This window comes from Myotis brandtii, unplaced genomic scaffold (assembly GCF_000412655.1).
Source record: "Myotis brandtii unplaced genomic scaffold, ASM41265v1 scaffold813, whole genome shotgun sequence".
Lineage (NCBI taxonomy): Eukaryota > Metazoa > Chordata > Mammalia > Chiroptera > Vespertilionidae > Myotis > Myotis brandtii.
The window spans coordinates 1,611,239-1,627,446 of NW_005371287.1; the positions used below are offsets into that span (position 1 = coordinate 1,611,239).

Below are 16,208 nucleotides of genomic sequence, written 5' to 3' on the forward strand. Positions count from 1 at the left end.
TGAGGACGGGTGAAGATACAGAAGAGAGATCAGATGGCTAAGCAGGTGGGAGTGGGGTCCAGAGCACAGGGAAAGCAAGCAGCTGGAAGGCAGGAAGAGACCACGCCTTCAGGGAAAGGCTGGAAAGAGTAGGAATAATGGAAGAGGCTCTCCAGTTTCCCAATGATACACCAAGCGATTCACTGCGGAGAAGGATGCAGGAGGTGGTGGAGGTGAGGAGAGAAGGGGAGAGGGAGTAGCATGTTACAGATCCACCCACAGCCCTCAGAGACCCAGGATCGACAGGTGAAGATAAAGCGAAAGAAAGAAGAAATGCATGTTCAGTTGGAAAGAGTGGAATAAACATGAGAGGGAACCACAGTAGGGAGGTTTGAGGCACAACGGGAGTGACCCGGTAATGCTTTGACAGATCACGTTTTCACCCAATGTCTAACAATAAAAACTCAAGTTGTGTCTGAAAGGACCCATCTACCTGTTTACCAATTAAAAACACTATCTCAGGTGCGCTTTCAGAAAGCAAGAAAACTTGATGCATAAAACATAACTCATACGCACATTAGCAATGTAATACACTCACCAATTTTGTGATCCGGACTCATCTTTTTCATATCAACCTTGAAACTGTTGCTTTCCCAATACTTACTGAAGTAAAAGTGTTTTAGAATCAAATAACTGACACCTCATAGGAAAGTAGGCGCTCATGCCACTCAAAGAATTATACCACAAACCCCAGGCCCTCCCTGAACAAATTTTACCACGAGATACATTATTCTAAGCCAACAAAAATATTTTGCTAAAGGTATTTGCAGGCACTGAGGAAAAAGAAGTCCCATATCAATTAAATTTTAAAAATGAAAAAGATGAAACTATGCTAGATATCACTTTGATTGTAGCATAAGCCACATGAAACGCCAACCCATGAAATGAAGCTGAAGAACAACACCTCCATTAGAAATGTTTTTAAATAAATGAAAGAGATGAGACTCGAAGGCAGCTAAATAAATCACTCCGTGCACTTAAGGCTCTCCCACGCCTGCTCTTGACTCGATAGCTCCTTTCTTTTCAGTGCTGAGGAATATCCACTGTGTGGCCGCACTGATGTTCACTTCCCCTTCACCTGCTAAAGGACATCTTGGTTCATCAACTGTAACAGACGCAGCACTCAAACGCGAGATGTTAATGATTGGTTGGGGGTAAGAAAGGGAACTCTGTCCTTTCTACTCAATTTTTCTATAAACCTAAAAACTTCTCTTAAAAAAATAAAGTACTACTAACCAGTTTGGCTTAGTGGATAGAGTGTCAGCCTGTGGACTGAAAGGTCCCAGGTTCAATTCCGGTCAAGGACAGGTACCTTGGTTGCGGGCACATCCCCAGTGGGAGGTGTGCAGGAGGCAGCTGATCAATGTTTCTCACTCATCGATGTTTCTAACTCTCTATCCCTCTCCCTTCCTCTCTGTAAAAAGTCAATAAAATATATTTTTTAAAAATTAAATAAATAAAGTACTAATAAAATAAACAAATAAATAAGAATATAGATAAGTGTAAAATAAAATATATAAAAAATTAAATAAATAAAGTACTAATAAAATAAATAAATAAGAATATAGATAAGTGTAAAAATGACCATTTATTCCACTTTTCAGTGTGGCCCTTTTTCTCTTTGCATTACTGCTATTTTTTTTTAATCCTGAATAATGACTGAAATTTGGGTTACGAAATATTTAAAAACTACAAACTGAGAAGCCATTACTGATCTTTTGAAATGCACAAGGTGGTTGCCCAGCACTTTTTAGACATGGGAAGTTTTTCATTCTCATTCCCAGTTCAAATAACAGAGCTACCGAGGAATCAGTTATTTAAATGTATGTATCAGTACACTCACACCGCCTTCCTCCTTACTCTCAAAAAGCTCTCGCTGGTTCAGCTAAGAAACCACCAAGTGCTCAGACAGAACTGGTCCACAGGAATCCTTTCCCTTGTGACACAAACAGAGGTAAACGCCAGGCACCTCCTGGGAACCAGGTGATGCCTGCGGGTCCTGAAAACATGTCTAGATACGAGTGACACATTCACTTGGACAAACATGTGCCTCACCGGCTCACCTGAGAGCTTTCTCCACCAGTTATTACCGAGTGGGTTTCTTCTGCATTAGCAAACTAAAATGCCTTTGCTTAATCTGACCAATATGAACTGGTCATTTCCAGATGTGTCCCCAATGGAAGCAGAAGGGTCCACCAGAGGCACCCGGAAACTCTGAGGGGGCGTTTCGGTCTGTCACAAGAATTGGTGGGTGGGAGCCAGCGAGGCCAGACGCCCCACAACGTGCAGGGCAGCCCACGTAACCACCTTGTCCTGAGTCCTGCCTACCTTTCAGATGTTCTGAAAAACCTACTTACAAGGATCAGACCTCGACTTCATTTAATATTTACACAAGTCTTTTTTTGTATGGGTTAAATTACACAGAATGTCCTGGAATGCAGCTACTATATAATCAAGTGAGGACATTACTTTGTTTTGTTAAAAAGTTGACCATGAGCTGTTCGCATCCCAGACGGCAATCTGTGGTATTTAACTCAAACAATACGACACCTGAATCACAGCTCCCGCCCTCTCATTCAAGGTGACTTCTCACCAACTACACTTCCAGCACAGTCATGACCCAGCATTTACGTATTTTACTTACCTTATATATTGCCACGAAGTCATATTATATTAATTTTTTGGAAGTTTTCTACTAATAAGATATGTTTATGATTTTCTCATCAGGATAATGTCTTACAAAATGTTTACTACTGAGCCCACTTTTTAATTACTTCCTCTTGCTCTAAGGTTTGTGCACTTGCTCATTTGCATGTGGGCTCTAAGAGAACTATCACAGAGACCTGGCTCCGTCACTGCACCCCCTGAGCTAGCGGCTCGCTGTCCTATCTGTGAGCCTTAGTTTACCTACTACCACCCAGAAAATCAGACCAGACCATCTCCAGGGACTCTCTTCATTACAGCAGCCTGCGATTCTAAACAGTTTCTACTATGGTCTGCAGTCATCTTCCAAAACTCAGAAATCATAAGTATTCTTGGCCATCCCCCATGTTCCCATCAGCTCCTGCAAATAAATCATCTTCAATTCTATGAATAATAAAAACGGGAATCAGATTAAGCAGAAACTCCAGGCTATCAAATGGAGACATAGGGCCAGGCCAGAGACAGTGCACAGAAATTTAAACACAGGGGGTACGCATTCCCTCCCACAGTATAGAAGTCAGACCCCCTGAAGTCACCCTTCCCATCAAATGGAAAACGGATGGTAGGATGGATGGTCCAATGCTAAGACTGCACGTAGAAAAAAAAGTCACCCACTGGCCCGACCCCGAATGAGATTCCTAAGTGCAACCGCCACTCCTTGCTCCAAACCGCTGACTTCTGCCCTCTGAGATGAAGACAACTGTTGCTTACATTAGCAGATCACTCAACTAGCAGAATTTGAAATGTTCCCTCCCATATATTGCCTCTGTTCTCACCGACTCTAGTATAAGAACTAACCCATGAAAAAACTAAGGTACTAAAAAAGGTAGGTAGCAGGTCCAGAGTCACAAGGTGCATTGGTGGAAGAGACGAGATTAGCAATTGGATGTCCTGGGAGTGCAGAGTCCCCTCCCTCTCTCTTCCACACCCTTTCTCTAAGGCAGTGCCATGCATGTCAGTAAGACGGCACGTGGGAACGGAGGCTGGTTAAGGAAAACGTTAGGACAGAGCCTCAAACAGGGTTTCTGAGAAGCAACATTACGATTCACTGTGTTACTGCAATGTGACAGGGGACTGTCAAGCATTTCTAGGCTGATACAATCTTTTTAATTAATATGGTATTAAACCTACTAAAAATACATGGAAAATCTCGAACAGTATGTACCATATTTCACAGCTTACATTTTAAAGAAAGATTTTTAACAACTTTTCTTGCATGTGTTTGCTCTTTAATAATTTCCAAAAAGCCACAAAAACTTTCTAGACAAATGATAAATGAACCAAAGTGGTAAGAAATGTTCATTCAACCCTCGCAAACTATGCACATGACCCTGGCACCACTGTTGGCAGCCACTCCGTGCACTGAGCCCTCGGGACCCAAGGCAGCTGCCGGCACCTCTGAGAGGCAGCTGCCACCGCCCCTCACCTGTCCAGCATGATGCTCTATCTCCTCTGCTCGGGTCTGGTACCAGTCCATCACTCTCTCTACTGCAAGCTGGGTGGTCTTGAACCTCAGTAACTCAGGCTGAGCAGCGTACAAGAATTCACTCTCGTCTTGGAGGCTCGGCTCAACAACCATTCTGTAAAGCAAAAAGGAACAATTAGTAACTGATTGGAATGCTGGGAAAGATTATAATTTGGGCGTGGGCTCGGTTACAGAAACAGGAAATGTGTGTGTTTTCCTATATGCATGTGCACACGTACAAGATAAATGGGGCATTTTGGGAGGTGCTTAATTTATTTTCCTACTAGTTTCCCCAAATTAAAAAAATCAGAATGGACAATAAATCAAAACAACTATGCCCCAAATCAATCAAACAAGTATTAGCAAAATGAAAGTCACCATGGGATGCTTTCACAAAATGCACACGGCTAGGTGCCTGCCGCAGGGCTGCCAAACCAAAATCACCTGTTTGGGAAAAAACCTCCAGGTGATTTTGATGCAAACAGAAATTAAGAAATGCTTGTTTTCCATAAAAATAAAAGGAAATATACCTTATGATGATACTATACCTTGTGTAGGTGTCAACAACATAGCACTACACTGGCATTTGCAAATATGCCATCACTCTACACCCCTCGCCATCAGGAGGGAAAGAGAAACGGCTAGAGGACTGTTCACTGAAAGAGCATCACCAAGGTCACAGACTGCAAGCTTGAATGAGGATGACCCTGGCCTTCCAGGGTTAAGGACTGAAAAGGAGGAACATTCGCTTAAACTAAGATATTTCAGGGAGACATAAGGGAAAACACTGCATTCCATTAGGGACATCCATCCATCTACAGCAGGCTGGCAATACATGACAGGCGCTCTAATTGTTACTATTATAAGGCGGCGGGCTTGGAGTCAGAACTGAAGATGAAGCATAATTCCATCATGAAAAGCCGTGAAACCTTGTCTAAATTCGTAAGTGAAAAGTAGTCTGAGATTCACTTAATTCAGATAAAAATGGGAATAATACTATACAAGAATAGTCTAAATAATATAAAGTCCAAGGAGAACACCAGCTGGCCCCCAAGGCAGGTGCCTAATTCTGATTTATGGGTATTATTTTATTGGAAAGATTAGTAGCTGTAATATTTTCCCAGACACAAAGCCCATAGATGTTTGGACTTCGTATCCACATGCCTTAGACAACCTCTAACACTTGTAACTGGTAGCCATTTACTCCCTAGGCTCACAACTGCCATTAGCATTCTGACCAGGGATTTTCCCCACAGTGGAAACGTCACATGGCGCCCTCCGCAATCCCCCCACTGCAGCAGCACACATCCCCGCAAGCACCTGGAGCGCCTTTGATATATTTTTCAGTCCTTCCTTTTGACCATTTCATAGACTCCACCCACATGCTTCTCTCCTTCCACTCCGCTATGGGTCTGATCTCTCTCCTCTTCCCGGCTGCTCTTTTCATTCCTCTGGGTTAGAATACCCTCCACCATTAAATAGCTGTTCTTCCAAACACTTCGTCCAGCTCTCTTCTCATTCTATACTCTCTCTGGGTTGCCCCTTCAACTATAAAATACAAATTAGCACAGACATCGTAACTGCCATACTTTTACCCCTAACCTGAACTTCCCTTAGAAGCCCCAAACGCTTCCCAGGTGCTCTGCAGATATTTTGCAGGGCCTTCAAATGCCGCAAGATTGAAACTGAGTCCAAGACTGAAACAGGTGTCCCGACCCCATGCCCCTACGCCCGGCCTTTCCTCCACTCATGACACTGGTGCCTACACAGCAGCACCCTTCCCCTGCTGCATCCTGTGTGAGCACCCTCCCCCTGCTGCATCCTGTGTGAGCACCCTTCCCCTGCTGCATCCTGCGTGAGCACCCTTCCCCTGCTGCATCCTGGGTGAGCACCCTTCCCCTGCTGCATCCTCTGTGAGCACCCTTCCCCTGCTGCATCCTGTGTGAGCACCCTTCCCCTGCTGCATCCTGCGGAGGCCAGGCCTGTGTCTGCCCCCCGCCCCCTCAGTATCCTTGAATCTACCAGTGGGCAGGCACTCACTAAATGACTGGGCAACGGGAGGTGACCTGTCCCACTGAGACTCTCTGTCGTCTTCAAAAGCACCTTTCCTCGGCCAAGTTTTTCCTGGCTTTTCATTTTTATAGTTTTGGGAGTTCCAGCGCAGCAAGTTTTACTCCACTGTAGCTTGCCATGCCTGGTCTGAGAAGAAATACTTTCACGCGATTTATCTACTTGTCAGAAGGCACAAGCTCGGGGCCTGGAAGGACCGGGTGAATAGGCAGGTGCTGGGTCAGTGCAGCTCTGTCAGAAAGCTCATCGCACGCTGAGAGAACTGCGGGCAACATGTCAGCACACCTTTCCCTACAACCACGGCCACTGGCATCAACCCTCGACCATTTTCCATGATTCCGTCCCTTTAAACTCTCAGTACAACTGGTAAGTAAAGACTTCTCTTGAGTGTAGCTGGAAAGTACCAGGCACTAAGCTCCACTTTCTCCTGAGACTCCACTGAAATGACAGGAAAAGATTTTCTAAGGGGAGGGGATGTAAACACTCAGGGAAGAAAGGGAACATGGAGTAAAAATAAACTAAGCCATAATTTCTCATCCTAGGAGGTCCACAGTAATAGCCAGAACTAAAAAGTCCAGAAATAGCTGTGCAGTTGCTATTCAGCGATATGGAGGAAATGCCAGAATAATCTTCTAAAAGAACTGAAAATAGCTGCTCTGGTGAGCAGAATCCCAAGGAAAGGGAGCCAAGGACTATGGGTTTTTAAACAGCTTCAACATTCAGTACAGAAACTTTCACCACGTGCCCGCATTTTCAGCCCCACCCCAGGCTGTGCCCAATGCCTAGTTCTGGATCCTCTGGCTCAATGCCTGGCTCCCAAACTACAGCTCTGCTCTCGCATCAGAGAACATGACGGAGAGCGGGTGACGGAGTATTTACCGGACTCTGAGGAGTGGGGATAAAGGGGCCCAAACACACCTCGTGTGGCCCTTTAGCCCCACCCCCCTCTCCCATCCCCTCTGCAGTACCTGATGCCTCCACTCTCTGAGGCTTTCCAGGGTTAAAGCTTATAAAAATGAAAAACAAAACTGAATCAGGAACAAATCTGCATGCACAGCATATTAACAATGATGACAACAGCGGTACATGTCAAAGACTGAAAGTGAACTCCCAGAATGAAACGACTGTGTGTGCGAACCACTGTGAGAGCGATTCCTTTGTAGCCTTTCCTGTTTCTCCATTAAAATAATGCTAACTGAGTCGTTGAGCTTTTGGGTTTTTTTTAAAGTTCACTCAAACCCTGTCAGTCAGGGACCCCCATCAAGTAAGTGGTCACTGAGCACAGCCCGTTCCCAGGGCCGCCTACCCACCCGCCCCGGTGAGAGGAAGCCCGGGCCGGCCCACTCTTACCTGCACGCCGCCTCCTCGCACCAATCTTTATCTCGGTGTTTACGTTCATGCCAAGGAATGATCGCCAAGGAGTCACCGCTATAACTTAAATTAAAAAACAACACATAAGAATTTAAATGACACGTTACCACAATGACTGGCTACATAAGGAACACGTGGCAAAGATCTCTATAACCTTTCATCTCCAAGATTCCTGCTTATGGCATGTTACGTGGTGCGTGATACGTATTAGATACAATGGAAATGGAGATACTAAATCGCAGATCTCTCTTCTATCATAAAGTGGTTCAACAAGAAAAGAAGAACTCAAAACAAAAACATCCGACAAAGACACAGACAGTAGTTCGGTGAAGGCCTGGAATGGGGAGGGAGGGGGTGGACAGGGACAAAGAGGGGGTAATGGGGGGCATCTGTAATACTGCCAACAATAAAAAACAAATAAAATTAAAAACAACATTTGGCAAGGAACTAAACGATGGTATGGGTATGAGTTCGTTCACACTAAAACACTTATCAGGAGCCCATATTTTATGTTCTTAATAGCAACATAAATGGTCCCTTGCCCTCAGAAATTACCTAACTTCTTGTGATCATGAGAAGGAACCACTAGCTACAAGTACATGTATAGAGCACTGCAAATGTGGCTACTGATACTAAAAAAGAGAATTTTCATTTTAATGTGACTAATGGCTACCGTATTGGACAGCATAGATATAGACAGGAAATAGCAAGAGTAAAGATATGATTTTGCAGATTAAAAATATCATTAAAAGCAAACAGGAGAATCTAAAAGAGGCAAAGGCCTGATGGGATAATGAGCACACAATACCGTGTGTGTAGATGACGTGTATAGAATTGTGCACCTAAAACCTGTATAATTTTGTTAACCAGTATCACCAATAAAAGCAATAAAAAGAATAAGTTGTTCAAATACATTCATAATTAAAAAATAATGTAGGAGACCAAAAACCAGAGACTAAGTCAGAAAGGGAAAGTGAGGTAAAACAGATGTGCTGGAAAGCCGGAGGCCCGGCAAACAGAAGCATCTGCCTTTGATGACTGCGCAGCCTTCAGCACGTGGCCTTCTGAAATGAAGCCCTCCAAGCATTATCTCTAAGATCCCTCTTAGCTCTCACACCCCAAGAATCCATGAAAACAACAGAAACATTCTGAATTAAGAAAAAAACACAAAAATGCAAAATCAAATTTCAATTGCCTACTCTTATAGTTCATGAAGACATTCCCTGTCATATTTCTGAGGACCAACAATAGCATTTTCCTAAAATTGACCATAGCCCCAGAGAAAGAATTGCACTTCTGTGTATTATTAGGTTATGTTTTGTACTCTCTTGTCCTATTAGGTTGTAAGTCATGCCTTGCACAAAAAACAGTTCGTAAATGTTTGAAAATTATGTTGATGAAGAGACAGGCCTCATGTAAAAGGTGGCAAGAGACCCCCGGAGGGTTTTAGAACGGAAGAGGGACGCCTGGGAGTGGGCAGTGCTGGGCAGCACCCCCTGCAGTATTATTACTGGAGCAAATTACCCAAATTCTAACTTCCCCGTTAGATACGTGCAATACAAAATGCATCACACAATATTTTAAAAACACAGTATTTTACCCATTTTTTAGCTAGCATGTAATGCCCTAGCTAACTTTGTACCAGATATATTTTTAAGGCACTTGAGTTCAGATTTTTAAATTTCTGAAGCACACAGGTGATTATTTACAATGAATGTCACCAAGTGAAAAACTATTTCGTTTTCTTCCTTGTCAATAATGATTTTATCACAGACCACTGAAATGAAAAGTAAAAAAGAACATTTGGATCCAGTGACGGCAATGTTCACTCTTCCAACATGAGAATAAATTACAGTAATGAATTGAGGAAGTTGGAAAATCCTAATTAATGCAGATATGGTTCCACAAGCTACACAAAATGCTTTCTAAAAGAATTTTAGAAAAATGTATCACAAGTTGAGATTTGTAGTTTCTATATGAAGTATACATTAGATACAAGGGTTATTAATAAAATGATTAGTAATGGCATGGAACCCTCAGCAAAAATAATATGTACTTGGTATCTAAAAACTAGGAAGTTATAAAACTTTGTTAAGCTTCACTGAACAGAAATGGGTAAGAAAACACACCCATTTTTATCAGAACATGTATTAAAAACAAGTTCCGAGCAGAGGCCCACTCCGAAAGGCAGGCCTGAAGAGTCCTAGGTTAATATAAATGGTTCTGCTGCACTTTCAAGGCACACAGCGCAACTGAATGTTTCTAAATGTGCTGATCACCACCAATAATACTGCTAGCAGTTGATCAGTGATGATCAGTAACAGTAATAATCTTTAACATTCACTGATCTGTTACTATGGGTCAGACAGGATAAATTGGTTTTAACATATAATACCTCACTTAGTCCTACTAATCTAATGTAGTAGATAATATTACCTTCTTGATATTATTATGAGAAAACCTGAGGCCTACCTTAACTTGCCCCTCCTCGTAAAACTAATAAATGACAGAGCTGGGCTTTAAACAGGATCAGAGCCGGGCCCAGAGCTTGCACTTTGAGCTAGCACGCTCTCCTGCCTCCAGAAGGGACACAGGACTATCATCTGGCCCCGAACACATTTCCATCCTCATTCCCAGCATCCTCTGCTTCATACATAGGAGCCACCAGGTTTGATTTGTGAATAAGGACCATTTACATGCATATTGAAAGGATATATTTAAAGTAAGATATAAAGCCAATCTCAACAAACACCAGTATGTTGGTTACTAGTCAAATGAAACTACTACCAAATATGGCTTGACCTTATTTTTCATCATCAATGGTTATTTAAAAAAAAAAAAATCTCCCTGCTCTTTCATTTTCTTACAGGATGGCTATAAAGCAAATTATTTTAGAACCCACATTAGGAGTTTAAAGTAAAAACATCTTTGTTTTGTCTATTGCCACATTCTCAGCAGAACAGTACCTGGCACTTAGCAGACTCTAAACTAACATGTGTCAACTGAATTAGTTGACAGCATAACAGATTTCTTTTTTTTTTTTAATTAAATCTTTATTGTTCAGATTATTACATTGGTTCCTCTTTTTTCCCACCATAACTCCCCTCCACCCAGTTCCCACCCCTCCCTCCGCCCTCACTCCCCACCCACTGTCCTCATCCATAGGTGCACGATTATTGTCCAATCTCTTCCCGCATCCCCCACACCCCTTTCCCCCGCAAGAATAGTCAGTCCATTCCCTTTCTATGTCCCTGATTCTATTATAATCACCAGTTCATACTGTTCCTCAGATTATTTATTCACTTGATTTTTAGATTCACTTGTTGATAGATGTGTATTTGTTGTTCATAATTTTTATCTTTACCTTTTTCTTCTTCTTCCTCTTCTTAAAGGATACCTTTCAGCATTTCATATAATACTGGTTTGGTGGTGATGAACTCCTTTAGCTTTTTCTTATCTGTGAAGCTCTTTATCTGACCTTCAATTCTGAATGATAGCTTTGCTGGATAAAGTAATCTTGGTTGTAGGTTCTTGCTATTCATCACTTTGAATATTTCTTGCCACTCCCTTCTGGCCTGCAAAGTTTCTGTTGAGAAATCAGCTGACAGTCGTATGGGTACTCCCTTATAGGTAACTGACTTTTTTTCTCTTGCTGCTTTTAAGATTCTCTCTTTGTCTTTTGCTCTTGGCATTTTAATTATGATGTGTCTTGGTGTGGTCCTCTTTGGATTCCTTTTGTTTGGGGTTCTCTGCACTTCCTGGACTTGGAAGTCTATTTCTTTCACCAGGTAGGGGAAGTTTTCTGTCATTATTTCTTCAAATAGGTTTTCAATATCTTGCTCTCTCTCTTCTTCTGGCACCCCTATAATTCGGATGTTGGTACACTTGAAACTGTCCCAGAGGCTCTTTACACTATCTTCGTATTTTTGGATTCTTTTTTCATTTTGCTTTTCCGGTTGGGTATTTTTTGCTTCTTCGCATTTCAAATCTTTGACTTGATTCTTGCGCTCCTCTGGTCTGCTATTGGGTGTAATATTCTTTATTTCAGAGCGTGTATGCTTAATTTCTAGTTTCTTTATCATAGCATCGAGGGTCTCATTAGTTTTCGTGAAGCTCTCCAAAAGTTTATTGCAAGCCCTCAAAATTGCGTTTTTTAGCTCTATATCCTCCATTTCTGTCATGTTTTTTTGTCTCCGCATTTTTTATGCTTTCTTGGTGCACCCCCTAGTGGTCTTTGTGCGCAGTCTTGTTCTAGTTGAGCCTTGATTGTTGTAGTTAATACTAGAGGGATTTGACCTCCAGGCCAACTGGCTGTGTTAATCAGCTGTGTCTGCAGTGGAAGAACTTGTGTCCTCTAGGGAGGTGCTAATCTAGCCTTTGCCTGAGGCTATCCGGCAAATGCCTCTGTGCAGGGCTTGGGCGGGGCGGGTCCCACGGGATCAACAGGGCGGGGTTAGCAATTATGGCTGCTCTCAGTCTTGCCCTCAGAGACTCTGCTTCTCAGTGTCCCATTAATCGCTGCAAGCCCCTTGGAGAGAAAGCTGCCCTCGGGTTCTGACCAATGCCAGACAGTCCCGCTTCTCTCATATGAGTCTGGGTCCCTAGAGACTCACCCAGAACTGGAGCTCAGAGCCTGAGACTCCCTCCGGATTGAAAACGACAACCGCGCCCTCAGCCGCCAGCCCGCTCCGCACGCACCTCCGCACCTTAGTATTTCGCCTCCTCACTGCGCCTCCTCTGATTCTCGGTATGCTTTTCTCTTTCCTTCTAATTGTAGAATTTCCACTCAGCCAGCCTTCCTGTGGTTCTGGATGATGTCCGTTCCGTCTTTTAGTTGTATTTTTGAAGTGGTTGTGCGAGGCAGCAAACTCTGGTGTTTACCTATGCCGCCATCTTGGTTTTCAGCCCAGATTTCTTTAGTGATCTCATGAGTATCACAAAAATTCAAAACTGAATAGAGCAACGAAAGGGGACAGTTTGTTCATAAGAAACAGACATGTCAGGAGGTACATTTACACGGGACCTGCAGATATGAGAATGAGAACAAGAATGCTTTCCTAATTTAGATTACTAAACTGAAGGAAGGGCAATCTATACTAGTAATGGCATACAATCTACATAGTTAAACATGTCATTATGCTTCGGTGGGGAGAGATATTTCAGAATATACATTCCCCTAAATGTCACAATTATTTTGAATTTTATGTTTCAAAATAATTGGTTAGTGCTCTCATTACCTTCTAAAAACACACACCCAAATTTTAGCTACTTATTCTTTCATACAGTAGGCAGAATGATAGAATGCTTAATAAAATGCAGAGAAAACTTTTTCATTAATTCTGTTCACAACAAAAATACTAGTCATGTAAATTTATCACTACGTGGGTTATGTGAAATTGGGGTTCAAAACAAAACCCAGAAAACATACTGCTTCATTCTAAAGATTGTACAAAGCTTGGTTAGTTGCAAACCTTAAACTTGGAATCTGAAATTCTATAAACAACATTTACATAGTTTAGTTCATCTTTTTTTTCTGTTGTTTTTCCTTTGCTTGGGAAGTCTTAAAATTTAAATGCATCATCCCCATTTAAAAAGGAAAGTACACAGTAAACTTAAATTATTTCTTCACAAAACAATGACTGCTTTAGCTCTGAACCCTGTTCATTGTTTTATTCCAAACAATAAACTTTGCTGGTTTCATTTGAAGGTAACATTTACCTGTCAGCAGGAAAAGAATGAATATAACAAGTTCTGTTATGTTCAACTATTCTTGCACCAATTATTTCTCACACTAAATATAAGTTTTTTTATTTCAAAGAAACATTATCAAGAATAAATATACAAAAGTTCTTTTACTCATATTCTATGCCTTGGAAACAAAAGGCTAAATAGTGAGTTACTACTAATTGCCCCTTTCAGGCACCGGTTTGAAGATGTGGAGATATATTTATTCCTATTATTAGCATAGAAGAAAATGTTCTGGTAAATAAAGGACAAAAAATAATGATTTGGGCCTACACTGTTGTTACCATCACTGAACAAATCTCACTCAATGGAAAACCAATTAAAAAGTTAGTTATCACTCAGAGCCAAGATGGAAAAACCATCTGAAGGCATTATTTAGAGTTCTCTTCTGGACCAATGGAACTCAATTTAATTAATAAATTACTTAGAAAATAGAGCAGAGACTAATAAGACATCCTGAACTAACCAGCACTCTCAGATGTTCGACATGTGTAGAGAGAGGCAAGAGTGAAAACACACCCCTCGAGGACCTGGACCCCTCAAACTTCCCACAAATCCCATTTACAATGACAAATTCGCAGGTAAGTAAACTGCATGAGCTCAAAACTCACCACTGACTTTCTGAATGAACAATTTCACAATCAGTGGGAACAGATCCACTGACATTTTCATTCTAAAATCGGAACCCTCAAAAATAACAACAACAAAACTCTTTTTTTTTATTGTTTTATTGCTTAAAGTATTACAAAGGGTATTACATATGTGTCCTTTTTTTTTTCCCCGCCCTTGACAATCCCCTGGCCTCCCCTACCCCCCAGTGAACAAAACTCTTAAGAACCAGAAGAAGACTTAATGAAGACGTGAAACTTCATCTGAACAACAAATGACAAATATAAAATCTCAGGTGCCTGATCCCAGGAACAGGGTGCTGCCCCAGACGAGAAACCAAGCCATCGGTGGCATCAGGGAGGACGAGTCCCTGGTATAATTTTGTATTTTGTTTACTCATCAGTCCTTTGCAAGACTGAATACACTCCACACTAAAAGGTATCTATAGCATGCCATTCCCACCAAATGTACCAAGAACTGCTGCTGCTGCTGCTGCTGCTGCTGCTGCTGCAGATGTGTCCTCTCTGACCTTCACCTCTGCTGTCACTGAACAATTACACGCTAGGAACTGTGCCAGAGGATATGGCCCTGAGATTAGGTTATCACCACAACACCGATACAACTTCCCGTTTCACACTGAAACAAACTGAAGTGCAGAGAAGCTAAGTGACTTCCCCAGAGTAACCCAGCTGGGAGGGATCAGGACCAAGACATACACCTGTTTCTGATGGAAGCCTTTGCTCTCCCAGGGGACCACACTATCACGTCTGCACATCAAATATGTCAGGATCGTGTTGTGATCCCAACGTTTATGTGCGCCACGGATTTTCTCCCCAAAGTTGGTGTATGTAGATAGTATGTAAACTTTTAGGATTAAAAGATGGGTACACGTCGAGGTCAAAACATTTCTTAAGCTAATGCATGTGCTTTGTCTACAAAATATGAATTTGATTCTTAATAGCACTTTACTTATTATAAATACAATATTTACACAGGCGTGCCCATATCAGAAATTGGGAAAGTGTCTCTCGGGGTTATTTATATGTTAATTAAACATAGCGTGATAAAAAGATTCACTGCAGTTATAGGCAAGTATTTACATATTAATGAAATCTAGACTGGAAAAGATATAGTGTGATCAAAAAGAATTATAGGGACTATTTCCAGAGGGAGTTCAACCATTCAGAAGATGTTATAATCTTCCTCAGAATCACATGTTCTCAAATTATTGGTCAAGATATTTAAATTTTGGAAGAAAATATATAATGAAAGAAAAATCTTATCTCTATGAAAATAGTACCATGTGGAATCACTAGATAATGCTGAACCTAATAACAACTGTTAGGAGAATAAAATTCAGAAACTATAAACTGTATTAAGCCACAGTAAAACATTTGACAGTAGTTATATACACACTAACACAATAATGTAATTAAAATTATTTTTAAATAATTCATTAACTCCGAACATATTTCACTAATGTCTCTTAAAGCAGGATGATAATGCCTTTTCTGCTTCTCTCATAAACATGCGATGAGAATTATATGTAAAACATAAAACTTGTAAATTTTTAAAACCTGTTCCATACTCAATCATGAAATGTTTGTGGAATGAAACAGGAAAAGAATTAATCAGTACAACCTCATTTCCTTAGCACTTTTTAGGGTATCAAATGCATAACAAACATCAGCATCAACATACTTTCTAAGCCCCATAAAAATTACTCTGAAATAATTTTGTTTGTACCTTCTTAATCAAAGAAATTGCCTTAAATCCTAATTTTGTTGCTTTAAATAAACAGAAAGACAAAAGCTAATTGAGTCAAGATCTAACATGCCCACAGTGCCAGGAGACATGCCAATCAATTATCCCACTGCCAGCCCAGACCCTGAGCCCAGACGAAAGAGGCTATTAGGCCTTTCTTTCCTGATCCAAACACCAGGTTATTCTTGGATCAGAAACTGCCAACACAGCCCATTCCGTAAAGTACTCTCTGTATTCCTCTCTATTAACAGTCATCGTGAAGGCCAAATGCTTATTCCAAGACTAAAATACAAACCAATTTATTGTTCTTTGCTCAGAGCAGCTCAGAAATAAACTGCACATATGGGAATTGAATTCTGATTAGGTAACTAATCAACTTTTCCATTTTAAAGGGAAAAGGAACATTTTTATGTTTCCTGTGAGAACCAAAAAGTGAATGCAA

General features: G+C 41.3%; 1 protein-coding gene across 1 annotated transcript in view; it reads right to left on the reverse strand.

Annotated features, from left to right (window-relative positions):
• The window catches only part of NBAS (neuroblastoma amplified sequence), a 201,287-nt gene that overhangs the window by 115,202 nt on the left and 69,877 nt on the right, over window positions 1–16,208 (reverse strand). Inside the window, exons 22-23 of the mRNA XM_014531591.1 lie at window positions 7,628–7,711; window positions 4,169–4,322 (exon numbers count right to left, since the gene is read on the reverse strand). Of these exons, the coding sequence (XP_014387077.1) occupies window positions 4,169–4,322; window positions 7,628–7,711 (238 nt within the window). The remainder of the gene's footprint in view (window positions 1–4,168; window positions 4,323–7,627; window positions 7,712–16,208) is intronic.